The sequence below is a fragment of the Toxotes jaculatrix genome, chromosome 15, assembly GCF_017976425.1.
Source record: "Toxotes jaculatrix isolate fToxJac2 chromosome 15, fToxJac2.pri, whole genome shotgun sequence".
In the NCBI taxonomy this organism is placed as follows: Eukaryota; Metazoa; Chordata; class Actinopteri; family Toxotidae; genus Toxotes; species Toxotes jaculatrix.
Window position 1 is genome coordinate 14,171,330 of NC_054408.1, and position 17,145 is coordinate 14,188,474.

At 39.1% G+C, this 17,145-nt stretch overlaps 2 protein-coding genes across 2 annotated transcripts in view; one reads left to right on the plus strand and one right to left on the minus strand.

Annotated features, from left to right (window-relative positions):
- The window catches only part of nme9 (NME/NM23 family member 9), a 29,097-nt gene extending 26,040 nt beyond the window's left edge, over window positions 1-3,057 (plus strand). The window contains exon 16 of the mRNA XM_041058007.1: window positions 2,767-3,057. Within this exon, the coding sequence (XP_040913941.1) occupies window positions 2,767-2,837 (71 nt within the window). The 3' untranslated portion in view covers window positions 2,838-3,057. The remainder of the gene's footprint in view (window positions 1-2,766) is intronic.
- Window positions 3,058-3,287: 230 nt separating this feature from the next.
- smarcal1 (SWI/SNF related, matrix associated, actin dependent regulator of chromatin, subfamily a-like 1) lies at window positions 3,288-13,498 on the minus strand. Its single transcript, XM_041058006.1, has 17 exons — window positions 12,736-13,498; window positions 12,303-12,648; window positions 11,593-11,643; window positions 11,207-11,467; window positions 11,070-11,120; window positions 10,789-10,972; window positions 10,421-10,571; window positions 8,644-8,805; window positions 8,458-8,523; window positions 7,606-7,746; window positions 6,640-6,858; window positions 5,585-5,655; window positions 5,262-5,364; window positions 4,821-5,003; window positions 4,129-4,229; window positions 3,810-3,906; window positions 3,288-3,637 (listed from the first exon to the last, which is right to left on the minus strand). Exons 1-17 carry the CDS (start codon window positions 13,099-13,101, stop codon window positions 3,443-3,445), a joined length of 2,748 nt encoding a protein of 915 aa, XP_040913940.1. The 5' UTR covers window positions 13,102-13,498; the 3' UTR covers window positions 3,288-3,442.
- Between the last annotated feature and the right edge of the window lie 3,647 nt (window positions 13,499-17,145).

Genomic DNA, 17,145 nt, shown 5'->3' on the forward strand with positions numbered 1-17,145 from the left:
CAAAATTTTTTTTGACTTTTTTTGGCCGATTTTGACGCCTTACTATACTATGACATTTTTTATGACATTTTGAGGTGAAAAAAATTTTTGACTTTTTTTGGCCGATTTTGACGCCTTACTATACTATGACATTTTTTATGACATTTTGAGGTGAAAAAAAATTTGGACTTTTTTTGGTCGATTTTGACGCCTTACTATACTATGACGGTTTTTATGACATTTTGAGGTGAAAAAAATTTTTGACATTTTTTGTCCGATTTTGACGCCTATGACGTTTTTTATGACATTTTGAGGTGAAAAAAGATTTGGACTTTTTTTGTCCGTTTTTGACGCCTTACTATACTATGACGTTTTTTATGACATTTTGAGGTCAAAATTTTTTTTGACTTTTTTTGTCCGATTTTGACGCCTTACTATACTATGACGTTTTTTATGACATTTTGAGGTCAAAATTTTTTTTGACTTTTTTTGGCCGATTTTGACGCCTTACTATAGTATGACGTTTTTTATGACATTTTGAGGTCAAAATTTTTTTTGACTTTTTTTGTCCGATTTTGACGCCTTACTATACTATGACGTTTTTTATGACATTTTGAGGTGAAAAAATTTTTTGACTTTTTTTGTCCGATTTTGACGCCTTACTATACTCTGACATTTTTTATGACATTTTGAGGTGAAAAAAAATTTTGACTTTTTTTGTCCGATTTTGACGCCTTACTATACTATGACGTTTTTTATGACATTTTGAGGTGAAAAAAATTTTTGACGTTTTTTGGTCGATTTTGACGCCTTACTATACTATGACGTTTTTTATGACATTTTGAGGTGAAAAAAATTTTTGACTTTTTTTGTCCGATTTTGACGCCTTACTATACTATGACGTTTTTTATGACATTTTGAGGTCAAAATTTTTTTTGACTTTTTTTGTCCGTTTTTGACGCCTTACTATACTATGACGTTTTTTATGACATTTTGAGGTCAAAATTTTTTTTGACTTTTTTTGGCCGATTTTGACACCTTACTATACTATGACGTTTTTTATGACATTTTGAGGTCAAAATTTTTTTTGACTTTTTTTGGCCGATTTTGACGCCTTACTATACTATGACGTTTTTTATGACATTTTGAGGTGAAAAATTTTTTTGACTTTTTTTGTCCGATTTTGACGCCTTACTATACTCTGACGTTTTTTATGACATTTTGAGGTGAAAAAAATTTTTGACTTTTTTTGTCCGATTTTGACGCCTTACTATACTATGACGTTTTTTATGACATTTTGAGGTCAAAAATTTTTTTGACTTTTTTTGTCCGTTTTTGACGCCTTACTATACTATGACGTTTTTTATGACATTTTGAGGTCAAAATTTTTTTTGACTTTTTTTGGCCGATTTTGACGCCTTACTATACTATGACGTTTTTTATGACATTTTGAGGTGAAAAAAAATGTTTACTTTTTTTGGTCGATTTTGACGCCTTACTATACTATGACATTTTTTATGACATTTTGAGGTGAAAAAAAATTTGGACTTTTTTTGGTCGATTTTGACGCCTTACTATACTATGACGTTTTTTATGACATTTTGAGGTCAAAATTTTTTTTTACTTTTTTTGTCCGATTTTGACGCCTTACTATACTATGACGTTTTTTATGACATTTTGAGGTTTTACAAAAATTTGACTGTCTTTGGCATTTTTTGATGCCTTACTATAGTATGACGTTTTTTATGACATTTTGAGGTCTTACAAAAAGCACGTACAAATCAATCTGTAGCAAATAAAATGAGATGCGATTCAAAATAGGAGAATCAATTTTGTCAACATGGCTCTGGTCTTGAATTTAATAAATATTGACTGTTAACAGGATTTCCTATAGCATATAGATAGCCCATATGTGCCTTTGCACCCCATGTATCCCACAATCCATTGTGCACCAGTCAGTTTATACATGTCAATCCTCATCAGTTATGTAAGGTACTTGTCATCAGTTCTCTGTAAAGATAATACATTATTAAGAGCAATCAGAAAATATCAGCAAGTTGCAAATAATGGAAACCAGGCATAAACATTATAAGAAAAGTTAAGTGTATGGATATATTCACCATTAATCTGACATTGTTTGCCATTTTTCCATCTGTGTGTTGAAGTTAAATGTCACAAATTTTATTGAATTTCAGGTTGCCACTGATACTGAAATTTTGTCAGCTGTTTGGTGATGTTGATCTACTCTTGGGGAACACCTAAAAAATACCACTACTTTTTGGTCATGCTAAATTTTATTTTGGGAGGAGATGCAGATCACCTGAATGGGGACACAGCAATTATTGCATTATGTCTTAGGAACTGAGAGAAGCTAGCAAGTAGATACATCTCTTAATACAGTTCATATGGCTTCCATCAGGTGTCTCTCCTGATTCAGAGAATTGATGTCACTTAATCTTCATAATGTCACCAACAGCAGCTGGAATGGAGATGTAATCTGCTCCTACAGTCTCTCGGTCTAGAGTGAAGTAAATCTTGACCAGCTGTACTGTGGCTGTGGTGGACATATTCAATGCAAATGTGCAATTATGTCCCATGATCCTGTTTTGTTGACATACAAACAGGTCTAGTAGACAAAATGCCACACCTGTGCAAGTTCTCCGGCTCATGAATTTCAGCCATTCAACACAACTAATCCTGTGTTGTTGGTTGCAGAATCTATATTTGTTGTCATTCAGAAGAACTGATAATTATATGCCAAGCTAACCATCCTCCTTTATTTTGCAGGTGACCCACATAGTGTGAATCCTTGCATCCCGCAGACAGGAGAGAGTGACGATCCAGGGCATTCAAACTGAATCAGCACACCTCTTTTTTTCTCCTTTATTACTGGTCTTTTCTGCAACATTATGGGTACAACACAAAATGCCATTCTACTAATCGTGAAATAAACACGACAAATATATCTGACATTTCCACCTTTTTATAGGTGGTATTTTGAGATCATGTAATCCTCAGCCAGTGAATAGGAGCACCTGTAGACAGGGGGTTGAGTTCTCTTAATACTGCTGATGGTAGTTAACGGTATAAAGGCTCTTGACTCACAACAGCAGCTGTAGGGTACATGACTAAGAACAGGATCATCCAAACAGCACAAAGCAGCTGATAATTTCAGTGTTCACAGAAGAGATCGATTTAACTGGGATTAATGAATTAAACTAAGAGAAAATGTTTGGGTTTTTTCTTTTAAACAAAAAAAAAAAAAAAGCAGTATGCAGTCAGGTTCAGAAAAATTCTAAAAAGTCACATTTATCAAAAAAAATGTTTATTAGACTATTATTTTCCATCTGCCAACTTTTATAAAACAAAATAAGTTTACATCAGTCATGATAGGCGAAAAGTCCTAGGAACTAGGACTTGTTCTGATGAGAAAAAGAAAGATATGTTCATATATTTTTTCAAGTCATCTGCTGAAATAGTCTTTGATGCTCTTTTTGCTGGGGCTTTGTTTGACCATGCCATGGTGTTGACCAGAACTGTTTTTGGGTGGAGTGTCCTCCCAGTCATTTGCAGCCTCCAGTAAGATGGCCTCGTCTATGTCGTCATCCGCTGTAAAAGACCTCTGGAACATCTCCATGATGCTTCTCTGGTTTGAGTCCTGAACAAATCCAAATAATCATGTTCAAGACTGAACCTACAGACATACATTTGGTTTAGCTATGGAAGCTCTGTTGTCCTGGATAGTCTCATGTAATTGTATTTAATCCATGTGAAAATGCTACTTAACAGGATTATATGATCATTTATTTACGTCCATATGCAGGATATACCTTAGAGTGGAAGCTGGTGTTCACTGCGTTGTCTGAGAGGTTTGACTCAGACAGACCCACTTGCTCCAAGACATTCATTTTTGCTTGGATCATCGGCCTACATCAATACAGAAATAAATTATTATGATAGAGCAGACACAATTTAATTCACTGTTTCTCACAATATGCATAATTAGACAGCCCACATTAACTTGACCCCCTGCTATTTCAATTTTGGCACAGTGGCCAACAGTAGTGGAAGACTGACAAATATGAGAGGAAACAGTGTGAATACCCATGATAAACCCTGTAGTAGGGTCATGTTGGGAATGACACATACCACAGGTGATCATCAGCAGTTCCCTTGGCAACCAGGTAGTGAATGTTCACATTGCTGGTTTGTCCAATACGGTGCACCCTATCCTCTGCCTGAATGAGCACCTGCAGGATAAAAAAAAAAACATTCTTTTTTAAATGCAAAAAAAAAGAAGCTGTTTCCTGCCTTCATTCAGCAGCAGTGACCCCTAAAGGTCAATGACTGCATGATAAAAATGACAATAAAATGGAAAGTAATTATTCTGGCTCATAATTAAGCTTATTTAAAGAAAAAAAACTATTAAAATTCCTTCTGCATTTGTCCCCTTTTACTCCCAAATTTTTAGAATACCCAATTTGCTTGTATTCTGATCCATGTCACATCCTCACATCACTACTAACTACACTGTGCCTGAGAGAGTGTGGGGGTGTGGACAACCTCCTCTGGCAGACAGAGGTGGACTTTTCCCACATGAAATGGTTTTATATGGTTGATGTCACCTCTTGAATGCAGGGAGGAATCCCTGTAATGCTTAAAAGAAAAAGTCTCTGAGTCAAGTCTATATTGAATATATAGGCCTAAAAACCAAAGAAGGATAAAAGAGGTAAGTTGGGCTGGAACCAAAACCGAGTCATAAATAGTAATAAATAGTGTTCATCTTGAAATGGTTACAATGAACGCGCAGTATTTTGTCGTGATATCGTGTCATGGCTCACCCCGGGGTTCCAGAAAAGCTCAGCAAAGATCACCAGGTCTGCAGAGTGCAGGGTAAGACCCATGTTAGCTGCAGTGATGGACAGCACAGCCACACAGGTCTTGGTCGAGTACTGAAACCTCTCACACAGCTGCTGTCGCTCCACTGATGGGGTGGTCCCGTCAATACGGATGAAACTGATATTCTGTAGAGGTGTGAAAGAAAGGCCAATTTAATTTTGTGTGCCATTTCCAACCCAACTAACCAACAATTGTCCCTTAAGACACCTACCAAGCTGAATGATTTTAAGTGGTGGGCCAGCTCAGACTAATTTAATAACCCTACCCTTAGAAAACATATAATAATTATAAGTCATACTAGCTCAAATGAGCTAAAATGTACTCTTTTATGTCACACTCATGTAACCTTTTTGTACAGAGTAACATCTGTATGCTTTACTCACCTTTTTCCCCAGTTCGGTGGTGATATGGTCCAGAGCTAACTTATGATGGGCAAACACTAGAAACTTCTCCCTCCCACACTCCAGCATATCTGTGATGTACTCCCTGTCAGTGACAGGAACAACAGAGTTCTCTACTATTTCAAAGAAGCACTTTAAAATATTCAGTCTTTATGTGAACTCTTCCCATTATCTTGAATCCAGTGCAATCACAACGGTTCAAACAGACAAAAAGACTGATTTGTTTTACATTTTAATCACACTACTCGCTAAATCTAAGATGATTCAACTTCACTGATCCCCACCATTAAAGGCTCTGTACTTACATAATAGCTTGCAGCTTGGCTTCAGCGGTGTGGTTATAAAAGACGAGGAGGGCTTCCTTCTCCTCCATTTTCTGAAAAAGAGTTAAGGAATGACACAAGATAAGAAATGACAGGAGATTCTGTTTGATGATTTGATAAGACTGCCATTACTCTGAGGAGCAGTGCGATTATGCACAATCAAGCTCAGCAACTCACTCCCATCAGAGTGTATAAACAGTGTTAAAATAAGGCTCGCTGGAGAATTCTGGGTTGGTTTAAAAGCACTTGTGCGTGTTTGAGGCCTGAAAGGACTCACTCATGTGAACTGATACATCTGACTTCCCTGGACTAAACAAGGGTTCCTTAACATTTTCTGCGATGCCTTTTTAATCACAGAGACTCCATTTAAAGGAGTAAATACTATTGGATTTTATGTTGTGGAAACTGGAGAATAGAATAGATTAAGTGATATACCTAAAACCTATTTCTTTTATTTTAAAATAATGTATATTAATATGATAGTATTTTATATACATGCAATTGATAAAAATGTCAGTGCATCAGTCTTTGAAATCTTCGGTGACTTTACCTGGTTATCCACCTCTTACTAGCTGTCTATATGTACAATGAACACCTACTTTACTATGGTTTTATGGACTACATCAGATTTGTTAGTCATCTCAATATTGTCTTTCTCAGCAAGTTTGGGTGTTAAATAATTCAAAAACAGCAAACTTGAGATAGATCATAAAGAAACTTTTAAGACATCTCTCACTGCAATGGGATCTTCCAATTTTCTATAATTATTGCAGCAGAACTGACACTGGGTTTTCTGATCAACTGTGATGCAACTGGCCGCAGTTAATAAGAATATTACTTCTTCCATTATGTTATCTCTTCCAATTTCACCATTCTGAGGTTAAATATTTAGAAAATTATGAAATTTTAAAAATAATGCTCAAAATATGGGCAATTAACTGCAACACTGTAAATACCTACAGAAACTGGGTTTTTTTGGGGGGGGGGGCAAAAAACAGAATTTCATTAATGTTTCTAGAGAAACATTTGTAACTTACATTGCGCTGTCCCTTTGCCAGCTCCTTGGCAGCAGCTGAGAGAGCAGCTTTTGTGCGGCTGTTGATCCCATCTATGGTCACCGTGACCACCTTGCGCTGTTTAGCAGGAAGCTGGGACAGGACTTCGGACTTCAGACGGCGCAACATCAGACACTCCTCCAGCAACAGCTTCAGCTCCCCAAGATTAGAAGAACCTGAGTAGTCCCAGCCCCAAGTCATCTGGAGAGGATTGGAAGGAGAAAGATGAAGAAGAGTGGAATTAAGAAAATAATGGTTAACAGTGGGAAGGAGTAATGGGCAGACATCAGATAAATAACACATGTAGCAGTTAGGCTATTAGGCGCTAGGCCATTAAAGCTAGAAGTGTTCTCCTTAGACAGAGCTAAATATACATAGAGGTTCTTTTTCATCTTATACTGAGATTTGTGTACATACAAGACAAACTAGAGACAAGGAATGTGGACTGGAACGCCCAGATTCTAAACAGAGTACAAAATCTCTGCCATCTTCAAAATTAGTCATCATGGCCAAATTTAAGATGTAATTGACCTTTAAATCATGCAGCGTGTTCCCTGTTGAGCTCACTAAAATTAATTAAGGAGATACAAGTGGCAAGAGTGGAGCGCAAAAAAAAAAAAAAAAAAAAGAGGATAGAAGAGGATAAAATGCATTGATTCAGTGCTCTTTTGACACCAAAAAACAGTTTAAATGTGTACACTGTACACCAAAATAGACTGACTTGAAAGTGGAATAATTTACCTTTATAACCATATTGTTGTGTACTTGTCAGCAGAAATGTGAAATTTTCCCAACAGTGCATGTACTGGACCTCCCCTTCAGACTACACGATGTAAACAAGTCACATAAATAAATATTTGCCAATCCCTCAGTCTTCTCTGTTCTTTGAGGTATCCTGGAATTAAGCATCACACTTCAGCAAAGGAGGACTCTTCAGACATAAGCTACCTGTTTGGCATTGCAGTAGCGCATCCCGAACTCATGGAAGCGAGGGAAGAGTGTAGGTCTGACAGCCAGAATCTGGGTGTAGAGCTCAGAGGGTCTGGACATGGCAGGCGTCCCAGACAGAAGAATCACTCTCTTTGCTGCCTGAGAATGGAAAAAACAACTCTGATCAGACCACTGCTGAGAGAGTCTAAGTAACAGAGCAAGAAATTAAACTAAATAGGCATTCTGTCGCTCAATCAACATCAACTGAAAATATTAACCTCTTTAGTCTCATGCCAGTCCATTTATATAAATGATCTATTTCTGTGTATAAATAGTGAAATAACATCTGAATGGGCCGTCGATTTTTTTCTTAAAAGTTTGGTTTGTGTGCACACATAACTACAAGCCTCTGCCTCTGTTAGTTAAACTTAAAAAGAACAAGGTAATTGTCTTATGGCAGAAATCCCAGATCTGGTTTGCCATGAAAATCTAATCAATTGTTTAGTTGGCCCAAGGTCTATTTGACAGGCAATTTTATGTAAATCTGGGGCTTGTTCCAAAGGTTTTAATGAATTATATGAATAATTTTGCTTGCAAATACTGGAACACCCTGAAATCTGATTTGTGACCTGATGTACAGGAAACTTTCCAGGCAAGTTTTACTCAACAAAGTTATACTTCAGTACTGGAGTGAATCTGCTTCTGTGAACAGATTGACCTAGGTACACTGTAATCTGCTTCCTCTGATATTTTTGACGTATCCTGCAGAGAGTAATATCACTAACAAGTAAAGATATTACTTCTTTGACTGAGGTAAAATCATGACTCCAAACACAAAACTTATATGAGAGAGAAAAGAAAGAAAAGCACCTTGAGCAGGGGCAAGGCTGCTTTACAACGAGCAGTCTTTATGTTCTTCAGAAAATGGGACTCATCCTACACAGAGCAAAAAAGGGCAAAATTATTTCTAATGTCAATCAATTAGACAACTGACTGAGGTGAATAAGGATTCAGGAGCCATGTCTAAGTAAAGCACAGTCCAACCACACAGCTGACCATGATGAGGACATTGAAGGGGTTTCCTGGCTTCTGCTTGTCCATCCTGCTCAGCAGGTCGTAGCTGATGATGTTGACCAGGCCAGACCGCAGATTGTCCTTGGCTTTCACCACCACATTGATGCTGTCAGGACTCAGGGAGGGGAGCCAGCGTCTAAAGGCCTACATACATAGATAATACTCATGTCAGAGATGCAAAGTGAAACAGAAATCCCCAGACTAGCTATTGATCTTCAGGCTGTGCTAATGTCAATCTCTGAAATCTGTAATGAACATGGTTTGAATGTCACTTATCACTAATAATTCATCCTAACTACTATCACAGGATTTCCATTTTATAAACAACCAATCATGTGATTTGGAAAAATGTTCACTGTGACCCAAATGTTTCTGACAATTCACTTACTTGCTCTCCATTCGCCTGTCAACCTGGCTTAAACTCACTAAGTTATAGCTCCCATGCTTTGCAGTAGATTTGGCCAAATGCTCAGGACTAACAGTGCAGATAAGAGCCAAGCCAGAGACAGAGTAAGTGTCCTTTAATGGGACAACATCCTGCAAGTAAACTCTGCTCTGTGATTCCAACTCCTGATTGGGGGACTGTATTTGATCCAAGATATCTATTTAGAGAACAGACTGTCTTGTCTTGTCAATAGACAGAAGGCCAAGTAAAGCTCTTCTGAAAATGTGCCGTTGGTGCAGCCTGTTCATAATGCTGCGAGTTAAGCAGTGAGGAGATGCTACAGCACATGAAAAAACCTGAGATGAACTCAGGAGATGAAATTAGAAAGTATTGAAACTGTAGAAGGAAAACAGGGACAATGATGCGCTAACAGTTCAATGATCCCAAGTGGGGGCGCCACAGTGGCAGTGTGGTATGAGACGTGTACCTGTCCGCTTTCTCATAAAAGCCCAGAAAGTGTCTAAAAACATTATGCTAAATGTAAACAATAGAGCTAATGTTTTAGTCAAACAGCAACTATTTTGATTATCGACTAATCATTTCAGCTTTCAAGTAAACAGGTCAAACATTTGCTCCATTGCATTTTTCAGATGTGAGGATTTGTCGCTTTTCTTTGTCATACATGACAGTAAACTGAACATCATGCTCTGAACTGCTGGTAGGATAAAACATGCACTCTGTATATAGCACCTTGGGCTCTCACCTTGCGCTTTACAGTGGCCATTTTTTTTAATGTTGACATTTTACAGAGAAAACAATTCATGCATTAAGTGAGAGAACAACCAGCAGATCAGTCATAATGACAACAGTTGTTAGTTAGCAACACTAGTAAACAATATATTTGAAGCTTTGATGTCAGGAAAAGCAGAAATCAGTGAGAGAGCACTGAACAAAGCAGCCACATAAATTAGCTGTATTAGCATCTCCACCATAAATCAATGCTTCACAATTCAAGTTACACACCTGCACCCATGGGACAGAGAAATGGAAGCATGAAATTCAATACTACCATCTCCCCTATTGAAGATAAAGTACCTAAGAGGGTGTAAGTAGTCCTTGGGGAACTGTATTAACATTCCTCTGATGCAGAGAGATCTTTAAGCAGAAACCAGCATTTTAATGTGTAGGGCAGAACTTTTGTCAGAGGAGGTTAGACGATATTCTTAAGACGGTGCCTGCTGACTTAATGCAGACCGATAATGACACCATTAAATGGAAACACAGTGATAAACTCCCAACACCTACTAAGTAATGGCCTATTTTTCTTCTAGGCACAAAACTTGGAGTTACAGAAACTGTGTTGAATGTTGTTACCTCAGCCCAGGTGAATCGTACAGAGGAGGGAGCCACCACCAGCAAGGGCCACTCATTCCTGTAGTAGGCTGCTATGCAAATGGCCTGTATTGTCTTTCCCAGGCCCATGTCATCAGCCAGGAGGAGGCGGCCTTGTTTAAACACTGCAAAACTACAGGGACACAAACGAATACGAATTAAAAGCTACAGCAGGACAGTAAGTGGAAGTCACACTAATATGACCCGCACACAAATATTGACTTAATATGATAAGCACCTCTTCATTTGCAAAATACCAAGCATATTATAGATGAATAGCTATCTCCTGGTATTGCGTTATTGGCTACACCATGCAGAAAAAGCACTAATGGCTGTTAAAAGACACCTACTTGACTCCTTCCCTCTGGAAGGGCATAAGACTCTGGGTGAGCGAGGGGTCGATGTTGAAGAGGTCTGCCTCAGGGACGTCTAAAGACTTGGCTTCAGTCCCGTCAAACCTGGCAGAGAAAGCCTGGATTACTGCCCTGGGCAGAGGCTCCACCTCCACTGCTGCTATCCCACCGAGGAGGTCCACTGGGTATGGAACACAGCACGGTCAGACAAGATGGCAAATGTAACAGAGACAAACACAGAGATAAACCTGCTACATAAAGCAAATGTTGTTACTCACTGAGTTTCTTGTAATCCTCAAGTGAAAAGCTCCACTTTCTTGTTTTCATGTCTGCCACACACACACACACACACACAAAGCATCAGAAGCCACAAAATGTAAATATAACAAGATAAAAGATTATCAAGAAGACTTACCATAGTTCTTTGTCTGCATTTGCTTGAATGCTGCAATGACATCGACATGATAACCAATGTCAACCTCAAATTTTGTCTGAGACACCAGGATGCACTGTCCCTGCAGAGTGGCTCCAGGTTTCTGCCAGCCGTTACACAGCTTCAGAAGTGCCCCCAGTGCCGCACTGTCACGAGCCCGGCTGGTGGCTGCTCCAACATCCACAGCTTCCATTCCCTCCAGAGGCCTCAGAGACACAGAGGCAATAGAGGCTGCCTCCTCCACTGCAACACAGGGTCAAGAGAGGGGAGATGCAGCAGCACCCCAGACAAGATGAATACTTTATCATGTCTTGAAATTTAGGCTACTTTAGGACATTTTTATACTAACATTTCCCTAATATACACACTTAGCTGTTGATAGTCCTTCAGGCTGAAGTTCCACATCTTCGTTGCAGGGTCTAAAATAAAGCAAAATACTTTATCAACTTTATTATCCCAGAAAACAGTAAAGGGACTGAGATGAACATACAAACCCAGACATATGGTGCTGAAAACTGATATTGTAAGGGTAAAATATCTGTATACCCGCTGTGTTCAACAAAGGATAATTCTCAAGCTTTAGCCAGTTGATAAGAGTTAATATTGTCTTTAAAGTGGTCGGCTGAGTAATTAAGTTTGGCCTTGCAGGTTATCCTGATTATGTGCACAGATGCACTCTGGCACTACTATCTGCTACAGAAAACAATACAGTAAATCAGTATTCAAAAACTACTGAGGTTTAACACTCAGACCTATCTGGCACATGGTGCTACAGAACCTACTTCAGCTATTGACTGTTTTGCTCATTTGAGTGGGAACTGTGAATTGAACCAGCCAGTTTTGACAGGTTTTGTTAACATTGATGGGCTTACATAGCAGATCAGTTTTGACTGTGTGATTTCATTCCTGTGCTACTTCTTTAAATGTACTGCTACTGACAGGGCCCATGTAGCTAACATTAAACAAAATATATACGTGGTGGTTTTGCCTGTGAGTGAAGGGCAATATGTGGCGACAAAAACCACTGACCATCAAGAGTCAGATGCAAAACAGCATAGTTACATCTGCAGATGCTTACCATAGTTCTTGGAGGGGATGGATTTGAAAACAGAAATAAGCTCTGCATGGTAACCCACTTCTACTCTGAAGCGGTCCTCTGTGTGAGGTACACATTTTCCTCTCACAGAGATGGCAGGCTTTTTTGCAGGTACAGTTGAGGAGTGTGAAGGAAGTTGTGCCACAGGACTTTGGGTAGGTTTTCTAGTTACTTGCTTGTAGAATGAGCCAATTGCACCACCAGAGCTGCTGGAGGTGAGGTCAGGTTTGGGCTGAGCTGGTTGCACACCAACGCTTCCTCCACTAGATAAGACAGGACTGCTCGTATGTTGACTTCTTGACTGAGGGAGTGGGTCAATAATTTGTACCTACGAGGAAAGACAACAAAACGCATTATGAAAAACAATGAGCTGTATTTCACCCAAATATTAAATGACTTGAACATTCAATCTCACCTGTCTTGAAGAGGCAGAGTTACACAGTGTACTCTGGTTGATTTGGTTGCCACTACCAGATAACTGCTGATGCTTTGGGCCTTGCTTTTGGTAGCTGAAGCTCTGTGACTCTTGGTTGATGGGTGCAACAAACCGTTTTGGCTCAGAAACTGAGCTGGATGTGTCTCTGTGTTGGGCGATGTTGGCAGGATCCGGAGCGACGCTCTGTTTAGGGGGCTGTATCTGTAATGAAGTACTGCTGAATCCTGCTGAGGTCTGCTTATTGGTGCAGACAGTCTGTCCAAGTCTTTGGGCTCGTCTCTCTAAAGCCTTCCGTCTGTTCTCCTCAATCTTTCGCTGCTGCTCCGCAGTCAGCTGATTGGACATGCTGAGGCTGCTGCCGTTTAACAGCTAAAGCTAACTAGCACAAATTTAGATTACTACCAGTCACGCCTTTGAGCTAGCCACTACGTCTAGTTACCTGCAAACAAGTGATCGATGTAGATCCATGACTGCTTTACGACGCTGAAACTTTGCAAACGCACCAACTTGCTGCACTGCTATCTCCCCTGCTAATGGTAGCAGCGTAGGGTCGCAGCTAACGAGGCTAGCCAGGGCGCCAACAGTCAAACTTATCAACAAAATATATCAGCAGCGTCACAGTGGTGGTAGACACATGTGAGCATTCATCCGTGGAGAAGCAGATGACCAGCAGTGTGATCTGCAGCTGGCAAAAGCAGTAAACGCTTAAACATCTACTTAAAAACTAGTGCTGGATTCGGTATCTGCCGCACAGGAAGTGACGCAAAAAAACAAGCAGGCACGTGGAGGTAGTGGTTTCTTAGAGAGAGAGATGGTCCGAAAAAAAGGGTAACTGTCAGTATTGACAGTAAACAAAACACAATAAATTTAGAGGTTTAAATTCTGCTTCTTTGTACTGGGAAAACCTCAGGCAGATATGTCTGATGTGTTAACTTGTAAGACAAAGTAGGAGAGCAAAAAGAAGATAAGTTAACTGTATAGTTAGCTGGATTTAACATCATGTCAGACTTAATCAAGTTGAGCATTTAAGAGTATTGGAGAGTACCAGTCAGCTTTTACAAAAAACATAGTGTTAGCAAATCAGTAATTGTACAAACAGTGTTAAAGCATTCTGTGATTAACATAACCATGAAAATGCATCTTGATAACTACACACAAACCCACTAAGCTTGCACATCATTTTACATTTAGAGTTCCATAACAAACTATGTCCAACAGAAATACAACTAATAATAGCTTGAAAAGCACTATGGAGATGGTATACATGAGAATGAGCTTCATTACAAACGGTCACAAGTAATGAAATGCATGTTACACTATCCCATAAGCCTCTCATGGGTCAACATTCATGTAAGTGATAAAAGTAGTAGTTAGTTGAATTTGCTTGACAAACTGTTTATACTGTAGTTCCTTGGAGTTACATTGTCTCAAATGGCCACATTTAGATTTGTGGTTATGCAACAACAGACAATTAGCTCTGTAATACCATTTTGTTTGGTCAAGATATTAATAGACATGTCAAATAGTATCCGGGCAACATATCTAACACTTGTTACCATACTAACACAGCAGCAATGTAATGTTTACAATGTTTACAGTCATACTGATGTAGATAGGCCAACAAAGATGTGTAGAGTTATACCATGCTATCATGAGTCTAATCAATGCCATTTAGGTGAATTCTAGGTTAAACCTGTCACAATATTTGTCAACTCTATATTTCTCAGCCCATCTCATGCGACTACTTCATGGTTAAGTTATATTCAACAAAATTTACACAGTTTTCAAAAGCTACCAAGATCCATGGTGCTACCTCCTAACTTAGACATGAGCCTCATAAAGGAGGGCTGCAGCCTACAGTAGTTTCTATGTATTTTCTAGATTTAAATCTATTTTTCAAATCCCTCGATAAGTATTACACAATATGTTTAATACTCAAGTTATACAATTGTGAAAACAACAATAACTCAAGCATGCCACGCAGCCTGGATCAATTGTGGCTGAAACAGGGCAACAAATGGCTTAGCATCACAAAAGCAGCTTCCCAATGCATTTACTATATGGTAGACAAGATGTTTTTTACTACATAGATGCTTTTTTTCTGAGTACTCTGTGATAATTACACAAGTGTGTGATTGGTCTCATTCCTTCTATAAACAAAGGTAAACTAGCTGAAGTGACTTTGCTCGGCTTTGTTGAGCCTGAAATCCACTCGTTGCTGCTCGCGGCTTTAATTTTTGGCAACTGAGCTGCTTCCTTCTGTTGAGCGCAAAATGGTTTGAACCTAAAAATTGCCGCTCGCAGCTATATTTTTCAATAGCTTTTTAATCAGGCACTACTTTACACCTGAGATGGTATGAAAGAGCAATCACTGGCAATTACCTGCCAGAATAGAAAACCAGCAGGAGTGAGAGCTACAAGTTTAATCTGTCAATTCACTGCTGGCAATCCATTAAATGTACACCCCATGGCCACTAGCCTGACCACAGTCTTATATAAATTTGGACAAAAAAAGAACTACGTTTCTGCTGGCCGAGACAGTCCAGCCACAGGTGTGTTCATTTCAATTATTCAGTCAAGCTACACAGAGCTGCTCTGACTAGCCAGTAAATTGCTCTCCCTGTGTCTGTCTTTTCTGTCCAGCTTTGCAGAATTGTTCATTCTTACCTTTGTATATTTATAATATGTCTCCAAAGCCAGAATCATTCATCGGTAGTGAAAATTAACCAAGCACATTTACTTTGCTTATGTAATATTCTGGAGGACTTGTACTTTACCAGAGTATTTCATGTGTTACTTTTCAGAGAGAAATATTGTACTTTTTACTTCTCTGCATTTATCTGACAGATATAGTTTCCAAAAACTTCAATTACTTTTCTGCAGAAAAAAAAATTCATAATAATTATCCATTAAATCTTTTTGTGCAAAACTTTCATGTTTCCTGCTTCTCAGATGTGAGGGTTAAACTGTTAGAGCAATAAATCTGAATAAGCCAACTTGGGCTTTGGGAAGCTGTGATGGGCATTTTTCACTATTTTCCGAAAGATTTTATACTATTTAGAGACCAAGTATTTTTGAAGCCTTGCTGCTTTTAGTCCCAGTACTTCTTCCCTTCCACTTTTAAATTTCATGTTCTTTCTCTTTGTTGCCAAAAACGTGCTGAGTCTTTTCTCCTCTCCGCTTTGGACGTGATCGTTTTTAAACCTTCAGCCACTTGCAACCTAAATAATATTTATGTTGAGCACAATGACACTATTTGCCCGTGCTGTTATGAATAATTTGTTTGCCTCCTATTGCCTTATAATTGAATTGTTTAATTATTGATAATTAAATGGTACAACTTAATTTTCTGCTGCCTGTTTCCATGATGAAACGTCTTGTCCGATGGGAAAAAAACACCAGTCATGTCACCTTTAACTTTAACGTGTCCTTATATAGTGATGGATGTCTGACTGACAACATGTAATTAACCATTTTCCTGTGTATTTGTCTCAGTCCTCGGTTTGTAGTAATGAGTTGGCTGCTTGCATCACTGTGCGGTGATGACGTGCGGCGTCTGGGAGCTGTCCCAGGAATCATGGTGCTGGAGCTGCAGCACCAATTCAGCAGCCAATGATCACAGGAGAATCCGGGGCTACGGATGCTTTCACCCAGAGCAGGACCGTCCGACAGTCGTGTTGGATTTTAACCGAGGGATGCAAACCCCATCGGCTTGTTCTTCGGACATGGGAAATCCATTATTGGGGATGTAAGCTTCATCACACAGACTTGCCAGCGACCTGCAGTCTGGCTGGAGATCTATGACAAAAAAAAAAAATCCTGAAACTGTGAGTCGTATAGGAAACGGTGGAGCTCGCCAGGTAAGACAGATTTCGCTTCCTAACACGGCACGCCATCGATTGACTTGATTTGCTTTGAAAGCCTTACAAGACGTCGACAGTTATCTGAGCCGTGCTGATTTAAAATGTGGCTTTCGCTGTTGTTGGAACATTTGAATTTTAAGATTGAGCGCTGACATTTTGTTCTATGGTCTGTTTCAATCGATTGTACCAAAGGCAGATTTGATTCTTGGTTTCTGCACTCGTCGTGGAGCTGGAGGGAGAAGCTTGTCCAGATAGTTTATGTTACACAAAGCAGGCAGATTGTTAAGGCCATGAAATGACAGTGGACACTGAGTGAACGGGCCATAGCCTAATTACTTGAATGCATATTCCTATCAATCTAACATTTGACTTTCCTCTTTTAGCGGATCCAATTATTGAGCTTAATGGCTTCAGACACTTGTTTGCATCCATGGGATTTATTTGCCTTCTGGGTTTCGTTCCTCGTGGGAAGACAATAAAAGACATTAAATTAGAACATACGAAAACTAAAAGGGTGCTTTAAACC

What these genes read in the sequence shown, in the direction of transcription:
- smarcal1 (XM_041058006.1), bottom strand. Translation starts at nt 13,101, where the DNA reads ATGTCCAATCAGCTGACTGCGGAGCAGCAGCGAAAGATTGAGGAGAAC. An exon ending in CAGCCTTGCCCCTGCTCAAG is followed by an intron (nt 7,747 to 8,457) that starts GTGCTTTTCTTT and finishes TTCCATTCTCAG; the next exon opens with GCAGCAAAGAGAGTGATTCT. An exon ending in CCACCGAACTGGGGAAAAAG is followed by an intron (nt 5,004 to 5,261) that starts GTGAGTAAAGCA and finishes ACACCTCTACAG; the next exon opens with AATATCAGTTTCATCCGTAT.